Source organism: Arachis hypogaea, chromosome 1 (assembly GCF_003086295.3).
Source record: "Arachis hypogaea cultivar Tifrunner chromosome 1, arahy.Tifrunner.gnm2.J5K5, whole genome shotgun sequence".
In the NCBI taxonomy this organism is placed as follows: Eukaryota; Viridiplantae; Streptophyta; class Magnoliopsida; order Fabales; family Fabaceae; genus Arachis; species Arachis hypogaea.
The window spans coordinates 2,930,636-2,946,029 of record NC_092036.1 but is presented as its reverse complement, the minus strand read 5'-3'; the positions used below and the strand labels follow the sequence as shown (position 1 = coordinate 2,946,029).

The 15,394-nt window shown below is 31.1% G+C and overlaps 2 protein-coding genes across 2 annotated transcripts; one reads left to right on the top strand and one right to left on the bottom strand.

Annotated features, from left to right (window-relative positions):
• The first annotated feature begins 1,128 nt into the window (after positions 1–1,128).
• On the top strand, positions 1,129–7,669 carry LOC112790358 (indole-3-acetate O-methyltransferase 1). Its single transcript, XM_025832715.3, has 4 exons — positions 1,129–1,284; positions 2,005–2,424; positions 4,914–5,189; positions 7,132–7,669. Exons 1-4 carry the CDS (start codon positions 1,171–1,173, stop codon positions 7,489–7,491), a joined length of 1,170 nt encoding a protein of 389 aa, XP_025688500.1. The 5' UTR covers positions 1,129–1,170; the 3' UTR covers positions 7,492–7,669.
• A 325-nt stretch (positions 7,670–7,994) lies between these two features.
• LOC112790350 (65-kDa microtubule-associated protein 1) lies at positions 7,995–12,995 on the bottom strand. The gene is made up of 10 exons (XM_025832703.3): positions 12,800–12,995; positions 11,857–11,950; positions 11,570–11,773; positions 11,188–11,445; positions 10,894–11,109; positions 10,567–10,722; positions 10,176–10,487; positions 9,425–9,512; positions 8,667–8,815; positions 7,995–8,484 (listed from the first exon to the last, which is right to left on the bottom strand). Exons 2-10 carry the CDS (start codon positions 11,926–11,928, stop codon positions 8,188–8,190), a joined length of 1,752 nt encoding a protein of 583 aa, XP_025688488.1. The 5' UTR covers positions 11,929–11,950; positions 12,800–12,995; the 3' UTR covers positions 7,995–8,187.
• Between the last annotated feature and the right edge of the window lie 2,399 nt (positions 12,996–15,394).

The following is a 15,394-nucleotide window of genomic DNA, read 5'->3' as shown; positions in this document are numbered from 1 at the left end:
AAAAAATTAAAAAAATTATTTTTATTCATCTCTTGACAAATCTTCACTAACTATCTTATAGTCATAGAGTAGAGTTAGAATATTAACACATGAATCTTTTGATACTTTACCGAATAAAATGGAGTCATTTGTAAAGAGAAGTTAGGATCTTAAAATATTTTTTAGTCATTGTTTATAATTTAGTAATTGTGCAGTTATACAAGGAAAAGTTTAGGGAATAAACAATTTTATTAAATATTAAATAAGATAAATTTTAACTATTTTTTTTTCATAGTATTATCAATCTTTTTTCAATTCTCCTAAGATTTTATATATACTCGTTACAAATGATACTTTGGTTGAGAACCACCACCTGAAGAGAATTATCTATGGAAGATTGTTGCTACATAAAGTTTCCCTGGTTGTATATGATAAAAAAATATTTCTTTAAAAGAAGACCTAAAAGAAATGGTTGTATATAATTTTTTTTATATAATTTCTATTATATATGTTGTAAATAATGAATAATAGATAATAAATAATTGATAAAGAAGTAATTGAAAAATTCACACACCGTTGTCATTTAAAAGTTCTATACAAATTAATTTCTTATATATATTCATTTATCTGTTAAGAAAAGTGAGTAATTTTACACTATTAGATAAAATTTCACACTATTAAAAACATACCACTCATTCTAAAAGTTTCGACCGATGAAAAAAGATAACACTATACAAATATTCTATTGGCTCCTTGTACTTTTTTTTAAATAAATAATGAATTTAAATTTTTTAACGAAGTATATATATAAAAAAAATTCATTGTACATGGCACAGATATCTACACAGGCTACACACGAATTGCTTAGTAATTGTAAAAATAAAAATCCGGCGCCAATCTTGGTCCTTCGTTGATGCATGTGAGGCCCATATTTTATGATTCAACTTTTTATATTTTTGTATTTTCCCTTTTGAATTGGTAACTAATCCATAATAATTGTTGCTCCTTTCTTGTCCTTTGTATACATAGCGGCAAAGAGTATATAAAATAAATATATATTTATTTAGCAGCTATAATTATTGATATACGTACTACTCTTGTCTCCACTCCTTTGTCTATATATATCAACCCTCTTCCTCCCTCATCACCATCTACACACACATACATAGCCTCTTCTTCCTTTTATTATAGATGTTGCCCGCCATGGGAGACAATGTTGTAGTGTCCAATATGGAGCTAGAGAAGTTGCTTAGCATGAAAGGAGGCAGAGGAGAAGCCAGCTATGTCAACAATTCCCAAGCACAGGTACGTACCCTACTCTAATCTATTTTCTTTCATCATTTTCTACCTCACTTGCTACTAGATCTTTAATTTCTCATCACCTACACCAAACAAAAATACGTTTTTTTTTTTCCATCAGTTTGATATATTTATTTAGCTTTATTAAAATTTTAAAATGAAAAATATTATGTAGCAAGAAAGTAGTAGTCATATGTTTCTAACTGTATAAACAATACACCAACTTAAATGAAAAATATGAGCCATGATAGTATAATAATATATGGTAAATTATATGTGGTGGCCGTTCTATTGATTATTAGATTGAGGGGCATGTGTCCCCAACTAAGAGTCTAAGACTTGAGACTTGCTACTTTAGAACTACGTAATATGTATATATTTTATTCGGATGATTTTTTTATACATCTTTAAATGTTGCATTAACCCAAAATATTTGTGCATTGAATTATTTTTTCTAAATTTTTTTATATTAATTTTTTGAAAAAATTGAAGTGAAATAGGTTTAGGTGAATACTCACATAGTCACGTGCAATTAACTTAATGTGAAGTTGATAGATGAGATTTGAGAGTCGTTAGATGATAATTTAGTTAAACCTGTTAAATTATTTAACGACTCTCAACTATCAACTTTACATGAAGTTAACTGCACCTGAATTTTCACCATAAATTTATCTGTATCAACTAAATTTTCTAGATCGGTTACTGATTACACGATATTATATGCAGGCCATGCATGCGAAGTCAATGCTTCACCTTCTAAAAGAAACCCTAGACAGAGTTGAAGTAGATGCATCAAGAGAGATGCCATTTGTGGTGGTGGATTTGGGTTGTTCATGTGGGATCAACACAATAAACGTTGTGGATGTGATGATAAAGCACATTACGAAGCGCTATGAGGGTTTGGGATTGGATCCACCCGAATTCACAGCTTTCTTCTCCGATCTTCCTAGCAATGACTTCAACACTCTCTTTCAGCTCCTTCCACCCATGCCTAACTATGGAGTCAGCATGGAAGAGTGCCTCGCCGCCAAAAACCACCGTTCTTACTTTGCCGCCGGAGTCCCCGGCTCTTTCTACCGGAGGCTTTTTCCGGCCAGGTCCATCAATGTTTTCCACTCTGCCTTCTCTTTACATTGGTTATCTCAGGTACTCTGTTATTTATTTTTTGCTTATTTTTCTGATATCTATTACTTCATGTCTAATTTTTGTTGAATTTATTTTTTTTATAATAAAATTTAAATATTTAAAGTTCATTAATCTTTAACATGTTTTGTTACTCTTTACATTTTTGTGGTTTCTACTTCCTTTTTTTTTGTTAGTGGTGTATTTAAACTTTAAAGTCATTCTTGTCATTGTTTTGGTGTTCCCAAAATTAGTAGACAAATTATTTTCTCAAAAAATGATACGACAAATTAATTAGATGTTCAAACTTTTTTTAGTTTGAAATACCCTTTAAAAAAAGTTTAGGAGTCAACACTTTTATTAAATGTAATTTCATACTATTAAAAATATTAATAATAATTAATTAATAAATATAAATCACAAAAGTTACAAATAGTAATATTTTTCATATTTTTATTTTAGACTAATAATATAACATTTATTAGAATATATTAGTATCCATTAGAATTATTTAACATATCTATATATTTATTATAAAATATTATATTTTTATTATTTTAATTTTTTTAATATCTTTATATACTTTTATATATTATTGGGGCCATTCAATAATACAGAATACTTTGAATATAAATAGTTAATTAGTAACTGAAATTGAATATCAAGGAAGCATTCTTCATTTCTCCTTTTTGTGATGACTTTTCTAAAGAAAACTCTTCACCTGTGAGTCAATGCAGTAATTTGATTTCTACGACATAATTAATATGAATAGTTTGCCACTTCCCGAGTCGAGAATTTATTTTGAAGGACAAGTCCTAAATTATGGTCAAATTTAAAGTATAGTTGATGCCACAGCACCATAGGGTCACAACAGTAGATTTGAAAAAATGACCTTATTTTCAGGGACATCGTGAGTAGTGACGTATATTTGGATTGGTTCTCAATTCATGCATATACTATAGCAACAATAATGCAACAACATAATATAATGTTTCTTTAACTCCACTCTCAAACTTATATATATCTCTACCTATCTTGAGGCCGGCTTTATTTGATTTCCAAAAGAGACACATAATACTGATTATTAGTAGTAATGTGCTGACAAAGGCGGCTCCATTTAAGGTAAAGAGAAAACTCACGTTACAGTCGTAAAATTGATAGTTGAGAATTGTTAGGTAAAAATTTAGTCAAATCAATCAAATTATTTAACAACTCTTAGCTATCTACTTCACGTGAAGTCGACTGCACTAAATTTTTATCTTAAATTAACTAAAGAAATTTTTTATATATTTTGACCACGGTTGATTTGGTTGGCCATATGCGCTCGTTAATTTTTTTTCTTAATAATATTATAAGATGAGCATAATTATTATTTTTAATTAGTAATTAATCTATAATATTTAAAAATATTGATTAGAAATATGATACTAAAATGCTAGAATAAAAATATTAGATTACTGAGTAATTAAAGAATTAGTTAATATAAATCAAATTGTTGAATCTTAAATTTTTTTTAGATATCTTTTTTTAAAAATATACAAGTATATACATATTTATTCAGATATATTGTTCAAAAATATATGTGTACGTTTTTTATATGTTAAAATGTTGGTGCAGTTTAAACAAAATAATATTTATATTTTTACGTGTTGAAAATTATGTGTATTTTGAGCTCAAAATTAAATGGATTCTTTTAAATACTTTATTTTAAAATATATGTGTACATATAAATTGTAAAAATATGTGTATCTTGTTTTTAAATAATATATATTTGTGTATTTGTATTAAAAATATTATATATTTAGTTTGACTATAAATATTGACAAAAAATTTTCACCATGTAACAAAGTTCCTCATTATTTTTTCTGTACATCTTTCTTCTTTGTACACTTTTTTAGTTTTTTTTATGATATAATTTTTTTATCTTCTTATCATCTTTTATCAATTATTTCTTAATATCTCAAATAAAAAATTTATAAAAAAAGAATACATATATATAACCTTTTTAGTAACTTATTAAGTTATTATATATAAATAAAATAATTATATTAAGTATATACTAAAAAATTAAAAATTAGTTATTTTAAAATATATATTTAAATATAAAATAAAATATTAAATATAAACTAACAAATATATATTTATATGTAAATTAAAAAAAATTAAAAAATAACAAAATTTATTATTTTTTTTATCAATAATCAACCAATAATTTTTTAAAAATATAAATTAAAAATATTGATAAAAAATAATAAATTCTAATCCCCTTAAACTTTTTTCGTATATAAATATATAAGATGGTAAAAACTCAAGTACAGTTGACTTCACGTGAAATTGAAAATTGAGAGTCGCTTACATGAAAATTTAGTCAAATCAGTCAAATTATCTAACGGTTCTCAGGTATCAACTTCACGTGAAGTCGAATGTATTTGAGTTTCTACCATACAAGATTGATTTAGCGGTGAAATCATATTGTGAATTTGGTGGTGTTTTGGTGAACGATGCATGCATAGGTGCCAGAAGCAGTAACGGAGAAGAGGTCAAGTGCATACAACAAAGGGAGAGTGTTCATCCATGGAGCCAATGAGATAACAGCAATTGCATACAAGAAACAGTTCCAATCAGACTTGGCAGCGTTCCTGAGGTCAAGATCTGTGGAGATGAAGAGAGGTGGGTCCATGTTCTTGGTTTGCTTGGGTAGAACCTCTGTGGACCCCACCGACCAGGGTGGTGCTGGTCTCCTCTTTGGGACCCACTTTCAGGATGCTTGGGATGATCTTGTCCTTCAGGTAATTATTCTCTGTTCTACTCCTACACTACATTTTTATGCAACAGTGTCTTGCACTTGCACACTACTTATTAGAGCATGTTTTTCTCATTGCCAAACCCAAAAGAATTTATAAAGGCTTCCTTAATCATGTGTTTTTTTAGGTGTATTTCTGAGTTGTTTAATTTAGTGTAGGTATGTAGATTCTAATGAATTAAAATAACTACTGCATATAACAAATGTGACTCAAAATAAATATATAATTCGTGATATAGATTAATTTGAATCATATGAATAATAATTTTATGATGGAAACTCAGGTGTAGTCAACTTCACGTAAAGTTGATAATTGAGAGCGGTTAAATGATTTGACTGATTTGACTAAATTTTTATCTAACGACTCTCAATTATCAACTTCACGTAAAGTCGACTGCAACTGAATTTTCATCTAATTTGACGTATATTAGAATTGAAATGATTTGAACTTAATTCAACTCTAAAAATGAACTTATAGAATGAAAAATATCTTATATTTATAAATCATTTAAACACCTTATCTTTAAAAGATATGAGATTCCATATATAAAACTATTTTAATTTATTTAACTTACAAAACACTCATACGTCTAGTCACTGACAAAACTATATATAAGTTTTAACCCAAAGAAAAAATATATATACAAGAAGCTAATTCATAAGATCATTAGAAGAGGAAAAAAAAACAAGAAACTTTAGATATTGTGAAAAATCATTTAGAATAAAGTCACTAAAATTAGTCAATCAAACAGTATACGTCGGAATGTCGGATGTTAGAGGTTTAATCTAAAAATTTATTATTTTATTTTATTAAAACCTTTCATTTTAAATGTTTTTCCAACAAATATATTAATAACCTTTGAGAAACATTGGATATTCTCTCTCCAAATAGTAAATCTTGAATAATTTTATATTAAAAAAGACTTTGAAATATTTAATCATTTAATTAGAACTTCTTATACTAAACATTCTATTAAGTGTTTTTAGAAATAGAACACTTGCTTAACAATAATGACTAAAATAATGATCAAGAATTACTATAAGTGATACAAAAACTTATCTTATTGTCATCATTAAAATAAGTTGATCTCATATGTCTGTTGCCCACCCTCAATTTCATCATCATGCCGGGCAAAAATAATAAATAATAATTAACTGTTGGATGCTGGCTAAGGTCCATGATATTGACAAACGATTAGGTTTTGGATGTTTAGAACACATGTAATCATCATCTATCATCATATCATCAAGATAGACAAGTTGGATATATATGTTTGTAGTTTTTTAACATCTATTTTAAAATATCTGTCGAATTGAAATTTTGATTAACAAAACTTTGATTAAGAGATATAAGAATTAAGAGTAAATAACATATCTTAGACATGTACTAATCTTTTATTTATAGCATTTAAAAAAATTAATTAAAAAAAATCCATACTAATATATTGATTTTAGAGTAGAGGACCCACATTTCTATTTGATACATTAAATTTTTTTTATCTATTTATATCGATCTAATAATGATTTTAGAGTAGAGGACCCACAAGCACTAATAACAAATACTAATGCACGCACCAATTACTTACTTGAACTTGTACCGTAACATGTTAATCAAGATAGTACGGAATGTAATGAGACCCTTATACTTAAAACCTTTGTCCTAGCATACGCACATCGTACTAATTTAACTTAAAGGATAATAATTCATGTACTTTTTTGGCCCACAATTGGAACAGGACGACCCTCAATTTCTGTAGCTAGTGATGAACTTAATTATGTAGATGGAGCACGTGAATAATCTCACACCATTAAAAATACTAATAATAACTAATTGATAACTACAAATCACAAAACCTGCTGCTTCTAAAACTCTTCTTGAAATAATAGTATGGACAGTGATTTTGATGGTTGATGAGCACCACATGCAGGGGTTAATTAGCAGTGAGAAACGTGACAGTTTCAACATTCCAGTTTATGCACCAAGCCTACAAGACTTCAAGGAGGTGGTTGAAGGTGACGGGTCATTCGCCATCCACAAGCTGGAGGTTTTCAAAGGAGGAAGCCCTCTTGTGGTTGACCAACCGGACAACGCCAGCCAAGTCGGAAAGGCCCTGGCCAACACCTGCCGGAGTGTCTCCGGCGTCCTTGTTGACGCCCACATCGGAGAAGACCTTAGCCACGAGCTCTTTCTTAGAGTGGAGCACAGAGCTACCTGCCATGGCAAAGACTTGTTAGAACAACTTCAGTTCTATCACATAGTTGCATCCCTTTCTTTTCTTCAATCATAATTTACAATTCACTTAGAACAAAAAGGGAGGGGGCAAAATGTTATGTGTACTTATTTTGTATTATATACTAATTAAGTTTCCATATATATGTTTCTTTACTATTAAAGTACTGTTGAACTTATGTATCCCAGCGAATGATATTAGCCTATGAAATAGAAATAAATACATTAAAAAAAAATGTGTTGTTCACTTCTTTCCCGTTCAAGAAAAGAGAGAGGACCCTTTGTTTGATTGTCAGAAATTATAATAGATTATTTTAAAATTTTATTAGATTAAAACCAAATTATAAAAAAGATAAATATAAAAAATACATTATACGAGAGTATTTGATAACTCGGTTAAATTGTATATTTTAAAAATTTAACGAGTAAATTACTCATGAATTAAAGTTAAAAAAGAGTATTGCTAAACATTTTCCAATGTTAAAAACTTGTATCTTCTATAATTGAGTAAGGACTTTGCTTTGTAAAGTTCATGCAATAATACCACCATGCACCCAACTCTTTTACGAACCAGCACCAAAGGATAAAGCAACATGTATTAAGAAAACCTTTAAATGACAGATACAACATACACATCTCAGAACAGTTCCTCTCTAGTTGCTTGTAAACTGAAAGATTATATTCCTACAGCAATAACTAGTGAAGTGATAATGCTACAAAGATGAAAACTATGGTTGAAAATACATCTCTATTATTAGGGTGATGCGGGGACTGGTTCAGAACCAGAAACATGGGAAGCAGCATCTTCTTTTGATATGGAAACATAATTCAGGGGAGCAGATTGTCTATCCCTTTTCCCATCTTTTGATGTAGACTTGCTTCCATTCTGATGGGCATTCAGAGAGAGTCGTCGGTTAGGAGTGCCGTTAGCTCCTCCGTTAGCACGAGGGCCAACTACCTTCTTGCTGCCAACCGGCCGAGCAGGGCTGGGTTTTGTGCCAAAAGGAGAATCCTGTTCTGTGTTTTGCTGTTCATGATACTTCTTTTGGTCCTACAACATGTCAAGGTATGGGTGGTCAAATACTCATTCCATTTGTGTTACTAGTTACTAACCAACTTTTTGGGAGAGCTAAAAGTTCATAATTCAACAAATATAATGGTGACAGAAATAGGGAAATCTGGTAGTTTACTTTGACCAACTGACTAATCAATTATCTCACTAGAAAAACTTACCCTCATCCTTCGTTTTTCCTCTTCTCTTTCATGCCTGAGCATGGCGTATTCATCTAACATAGCAAGAAGGGGAACACCGTCGTATGCGAATGACATGTCATGAACTTCTTCCCATGCTCGAGTTCTAGCAACCAATGTGTCAACCAAAGCTGCATGTTTTCGTGTAAAGAACCAAACTTAATTATTCTGGGCTCATGTATGCCAAGAAACTAGTAAAGTATCACTCACCAAACAAATAGAAGTTAAATGCAATACACTCAGTTGTAAATAGAAAGAGTTTTGTGTTTGATTGCATTCATGTCTACCAACCAACAATAACAGCATTCCATGTAAGACTTGTATACTATAAAATAAGTCAAAAGAATTTATAGTTATAATAAAAATATTAATGTATTCTTCCAGAGTGATGATATTGCTACTACTTTTGATAATGATACTCCACATATTATGTTTTTTGCATTGTATATTTGCATGAATTTGTAAAAAAAAAAAAGGAGTGACATTATTGAAATAGGAGTGACAATATTCATTCCCAATTTTCAATCAAAAATAATATCACAGAATTTCATCTAGACCAAGTTATCTTATTGTTTCTGATCAGACAAAGCCCACATTACATATTTAATTGAAAGAAAGCTTTAAGTTACTTCAATAATGTGGCACATTCTTTATTACTATTAGTGTAAGGGTTTCTATGCTGATGATGCATAAAATTACGAATAATTTCTGATGGATGTCAAGTCTTGACCTACAAATACCTGGAATTTTGTTGACTAGTATCCTAGCTTTCTCTGCACGTTTCAGGTTTAAGTGTGCACCTCTGCTTGCATTATACCTGTTATCATCCTGCTTCGCAATGCAGTGTTAGAATCATATGGGTAAAATAACAAATTAACAATCCATATAAAGAACATTGACTGGTACTCTAGTTTTCTACGTGGCAACAGGACAAGGCATATTGCTACATCATAGCATAATGAGCTATGAATGATCTGATACCAAATATTAATTAATAATAATGAAAATGAAAACATAACATCAAAGATACACAGTTCTACAATAGTCATTAGTGACGATAAATTGGTCAGCACAAAAACATTATGGTTGATTACTGCTTATATTAGGCAAAACAAAAGTCATTAAAAAATACAAGGGAATATGCAAGTCAAACGATCAAAGTATTCTTGAAAAAGAATCACATGATAGCGAGATGACAGTATGTAATTTCCAAGAGACAACATTGAAGTTTCATTTATCCTTTTTGATGCATGAATTGACATCATGCTGTTAATCTAATAACATTAGCATGTCTTATAATGTAATTTCTGTGTTATAGTGATATTTGTCAGTATTATAGCTTTATGCTAATGATATATTAGCTGGAATTCTCACCAAATGATGCTAGTTTCAAGAATTTCAGTTTAAATTAGTAATTTAGTACTGAGAAAAAATAGTGCAACATCAACCAGAGAGAGACAGATAAAACAACAAAAAGGTTCTTATTCGTACCCGATTATAGTCCTCAAGCCAGCTCTCTTCCTCACATGCTGACATCCACTTCTCAACCTTGTCCAATATTTCTTTTCGGCTTAAAGCTTCTTCTTTCGCCTTTGCTATTTGATTGTCCATGTCAGCCAGCAATTCAGTTGGTTCGATGTTTCCAGAATCAATCAGCGACATAATCTTCTCTCGAGCAGCTTCTGGCTCTATTTCAATATGAGCACGGGCAAATATCTCTTCAAGTTCTGCTTGCTTCTTGAAAGCAATTTCTTTCATCCTGCTGGCTTTCAGCTGATCGAGCCTCTCTACTTCCACTTCAGCCTTAAAAACAAAACAATAAACAATCAGAGACCATAACATTTGGAACCCGAATCCATAGCTTTCAGGTGGTCACCAATACCTGCTCAATCAGATCCAAAGCAAGAGCACCAGGAACAGTGACTTCATCCACAGAAGTTGACATATTGCAGGTAACATGGTCAAATAGACTTCTCTCCTCCGGAGGAGTATCCATTAGATTCCACAGGTCAACCAACTGGGAAGCCAATTCTTGGAGCTGCAAGGGTGAATATATAGATCACAAAAAGAGTAACGAAGATTGAACACACCGCTTTTCCTTGTAAACATGAATGAAAATCTTGTATAACTAGCAACCATATAAGTAACAAACACCGGTACATTAAATAAAGTATCACAAAACTAACATACAGTATTATAAACTCATTACCTTGTGTAGCCTTTTCTGTTTTTCTTCATTCAGTGTTGATACTGTATTAGCCAGCCGAGCTAGTGTGCCGTTGCTTATGCTTTTGGAGTTAACACTGGTAGAATCATCTAAGCTCGGATGAACCTCAGTCACAGTACTCAAGAAATCCATACTAAGGACCGAACAAAGATCATGCACAGTACTCACAAATTCATGAACCTTGTGCAACCTCTCACTCTGCAAGGGAAAGCAACCAATTCTCAACCTGTTTATAAGTGAATAATTGAATTTCTCAAATGTATAACCATTATATACCTTTTCCTTTTGAAGTTCTTGTAGTTGGGATTGAAATTCATCTAATTTCTTCAAGGACAGATTAGACTCATCAACTGCGGGCGGTCCTGTCTGATCACTAGGGCTCAAGTCGCCGGCAATCTCTCCACATATCTTTTCAATCTGCGACTGCACATCCGAAAACTCCTTTACTCTTTCATCCTTTTGTTGCCATAACTTTTCAAGTATTGGTGCTATAGCTGCAAGCTGTTCCTTGATAGTGCCCGAAGTTTTTTCCGGCTGGGGGCCAAAAAATACACATGGGAAATCAGTTTGCCACTTTAATATCTAAAAACATATAAAACAATTCTATTTGCAGTTTCTATTGATGCCAATATAAATGCATATTTAAGTAGTTACTAACCATTCCAGCAAAGCCCTTCTCTCCAAGAGCCGATAGAAGATTACAAAGCTCAATCTTAGCATCAGATAAAGATTGAAGAAGGCATGCCCTTGACTTAGCAGCCTGTTCAACCTTTCTCTTGTACACATCCAAGCACTCTTGCTCTATTTGAAGAAGCATCTTGTCTCGCTCCTCATCGCTCTCACCAACTTCATCCCATATTTCCTGCAGCAAAAGAAAATAATCTCAATAACACATAGACCATGCACAACGGCTGTCACACGAATGAAGAGCTGAAATAAAGTTACCTGCAGCTTATTTAACAAGGAACCACAGGTGTCTTCTCCAAGAAGAGGATTTTGTGAATCTGTCACTGCCATTGAAGTTCCAGCACACCCTAGTCTGCACAGAACAGAAAAAATAAATCAATAAACAAATAAAGAGAAAAAGAGAATCATATGGAATTTCTTTCCCCTTCCCTCAAACATAAGAAATTCAAATATCTCTTTATTTAATTGAAAAAAAAAAACTTGATATGCCAAAAAGTATCCAATTTATATATGTAGATATGTGTTGCTGTCGAATTCAATGAACTACATATGCTAAGATCTCTTGGCAGATATAGCAACTATGGACATCATTTAGCATTGAATCATAATATATAATGTAATACCTAAATAAACACAATGCAGAAATAATCACAACAAAATAACAAACAGAACGGGACAGGAATGAGCAAGCAAAACCTATTTTCTCAACCTTAAAAATTAAAATGCTTTTGACTCATTAATGATATTTTCTCCAGTGACGGAAGAAAAATTGAAAGAATAAAATATAAGAAAAAAGAGATAATTAGTCTCAGAATGGAAAGAGAAACGAGAAGGATCATCATATTCAACAAAGTATAGTAGAAGCGGAAGCATCAAATTCATCCTAAGAACTAAAATCAACAACACACTTTTGACTCACAATAACTACAAAGAACCAAACACAACAACATTTTGCAAGTAAAAAAAAAAAATCCTGAACATGAAGCTACAGTGAAATTCCAGTGAAAACACAATGAATAACAAAATCGATAACAGCAATAACAGTAAAATAATGTTGCAAAGGCAGAATGCATAGAAAGGGAAACAAGTGGTATTAGTAAATAGATCAGGAGCAAGAAGTGGAACACATTGTGAGAGATGAAAAAGAAGAAGAATGAGGTGAAGGCGGTGGAAGGTGAAAGAGTTGTGTTGGTTTGCTTACCGAGTTGGATCGTCGCTTTGAGAGTTTCTTTGGTTTTCAGATCTAAGCAGTACACTCTTGTCACAGACACAGACACAGTGCGTGGATTATGCGAGAGAGAGAGAGAGAAGAGAGAGAATGGGAGTGTGTTTTGATTGTCCGAGTTAGCATATTGGGCGGGGTTGTAGAAGGTAATTACGAATATGCCACTGTGTCTGTCACCTCACCTACGCTACACGCTCTTTAAATCATGGTCGCTCCTTGTTGACTTATACGGAAACAACATTTTCGTCATTGACTTAGTGTCGTTATTATTCATCATTCAACAATAATCGCTATATGGATTCGAAATTGAATATTATTACACTTTAAGATTATGGTGTGAAAACTAAATTGGTCAAAATTCAGGTGAAGTTGAACGAAAGTTTATATTTAAGAGTCGTTAAATGAAAGTTTAATTAAATCAGTTAATTGTATTTGAATTTTCATTAACTAAATATTATTTTTCTTATACAAAATTAAAAATTATAAAATAAAGAGAAATTTTAGGTGGTCAATATTTTTTATTATTTTTAAATTATATTTACCTCTGTAATATTTGGAAATAAATTAAGGGATCGATTATTAAATAAAACTAATGTATCTTTTAAACTGATGATTATTTATGAAAACAATAGAGGGTAAACCAGAGCATTTGTCACCGTAACTAGTACAATTGTCATAAGAACTTTCTGGAAATGTAACAAAAGTACAAAACTAGCTTTGTTTCCAAGATTTAAAGATCGAAGTCGCAGCCACATGATTGAAGAAAGAGATAAAAAGTTACCACCATATCGCGACTGATTGTTAACATTGGTTGTTTTCAAAGCAAGTAACTGAAATGTAACTTTTTCCCATGGGTTCTTGTGGAAAAAAAATAAATTGTTTTGAATATCTTATTATGTGTGCCTTCTGCCAACGGGATTAGGTTAAGAAATTAATTAAGAAAGGTGAAATTCTTAGTTCAATGAGTAAATGACCAAATAATTATTGTATAAAGTGGAAAAGACAACAGCCTAATGACATATTTGGCCTCTACTAAGAGTATGGGATAAAATTGGATCGCCATTATTGAGAATGGGCTACGACAATATTTGTGACGCACAAGTACGTTGTACGTTTACTAGCTATAGTACTTTTAATTCCTATGGCAACAACTAATTATGTTGTGAACCCTAAGTAAAGAACTAGAGACTCGTTTTGACTAATCCCTTCATAAGTTCTGGCTTAAATTCTGAAAATACTAAGATTTTCAATCTTGCGATTTGCACGAAGATGCTAACTCTCAATGGGTTAAAGGAGAGTCATGGTGGATAAATTTTGAAAATATGGTGAATATTGATAATAAATCGATTTTGGAGTTCACCAAAAATCGAACTCTTAACTTTTCAGATTTAGCGTTTTAATATCATGTCATGATACCACTCATCCCAAAAGTTTCAGCTAATGAAAAAAGGTAACATTGATGGTTATATCTCTAATACTTTATAAACCTCCATTGTACACATTGTATAAGTATTCCATTGACTCCTCATACTTTTCCTTTTGTTATACATACAAATTTTTTTGACAATTAAATTTAATCAAATTGGTCCAAAATCAATAAAAACTAATCTCAGATTAAAGTGCGTGTAAACATGCGCTCTCGCAACTGTTAAATAGCGCGAACGTTATTATGAAAAATGTTTTTTCTTCCTCGATCAAAACTACAATGCTCAAAATTCAAACGACACTCAAAATCTCTCAAAATTGTTGCAAAAAGTTAAGGAAATTTTAAAGTTAAACCCGAGATTAAGAGAAAGAAGCAAAGAAAAAAAATACGAATACAACTTGGATAAGCCTTGAAGGTATCACAACTACACTCCACTACAAATTTTTCTTATTGACATCTACAGAGAGATTTGCCACACAGAGAAACTTTCACCTCCTCAGACTATTAAAAACAAAAAAAGTAGAAGTTGAACAAAATATTGTGAATACCACAAGATATACAATCATTCTAACAATGATTGCTATGACTTAAAAAATATGATAGAAAAATTGGCCAAGAAATATCAGTTGAAAAGATACTTGATAGAAAGATCGGACGGTCAAGAAAAAAAAAAGAGAGGAAGAAGACAAGAGTCGGCTAAATAAACCACCATAAACCCCTAAAAGACACGTCCACATGATTGCAAGAGAATTTGTAGAAAGTGGAATAACTAAATCCCCCCACAAGAGACATTTGAAAGAAGTTTATCAAGTTGGGGAGGAGGATCAAGCTCCCGATCTACCTACTATTATCTTCACAAAAGAAGATGTCCACTGGACATGACGACCCTATCGTACGTGATCACAATCATACTTGCGTTTACATTATAAACGAAATATATGCATTTTTTTAAATTTTATATATCTCATTTTAAATGAAATAAAACCAAATAAAATAATATTTTATTTTGTTTATAGTATAAATGAGATATAAGTAATATTAATTTGTTTACATTATAAATAAAATATATAAAAGATTATAAATTAGTAAATATGCCACGAATGATTTATATCTATAAATAAAATATTTAAATTATTTATTTAAAA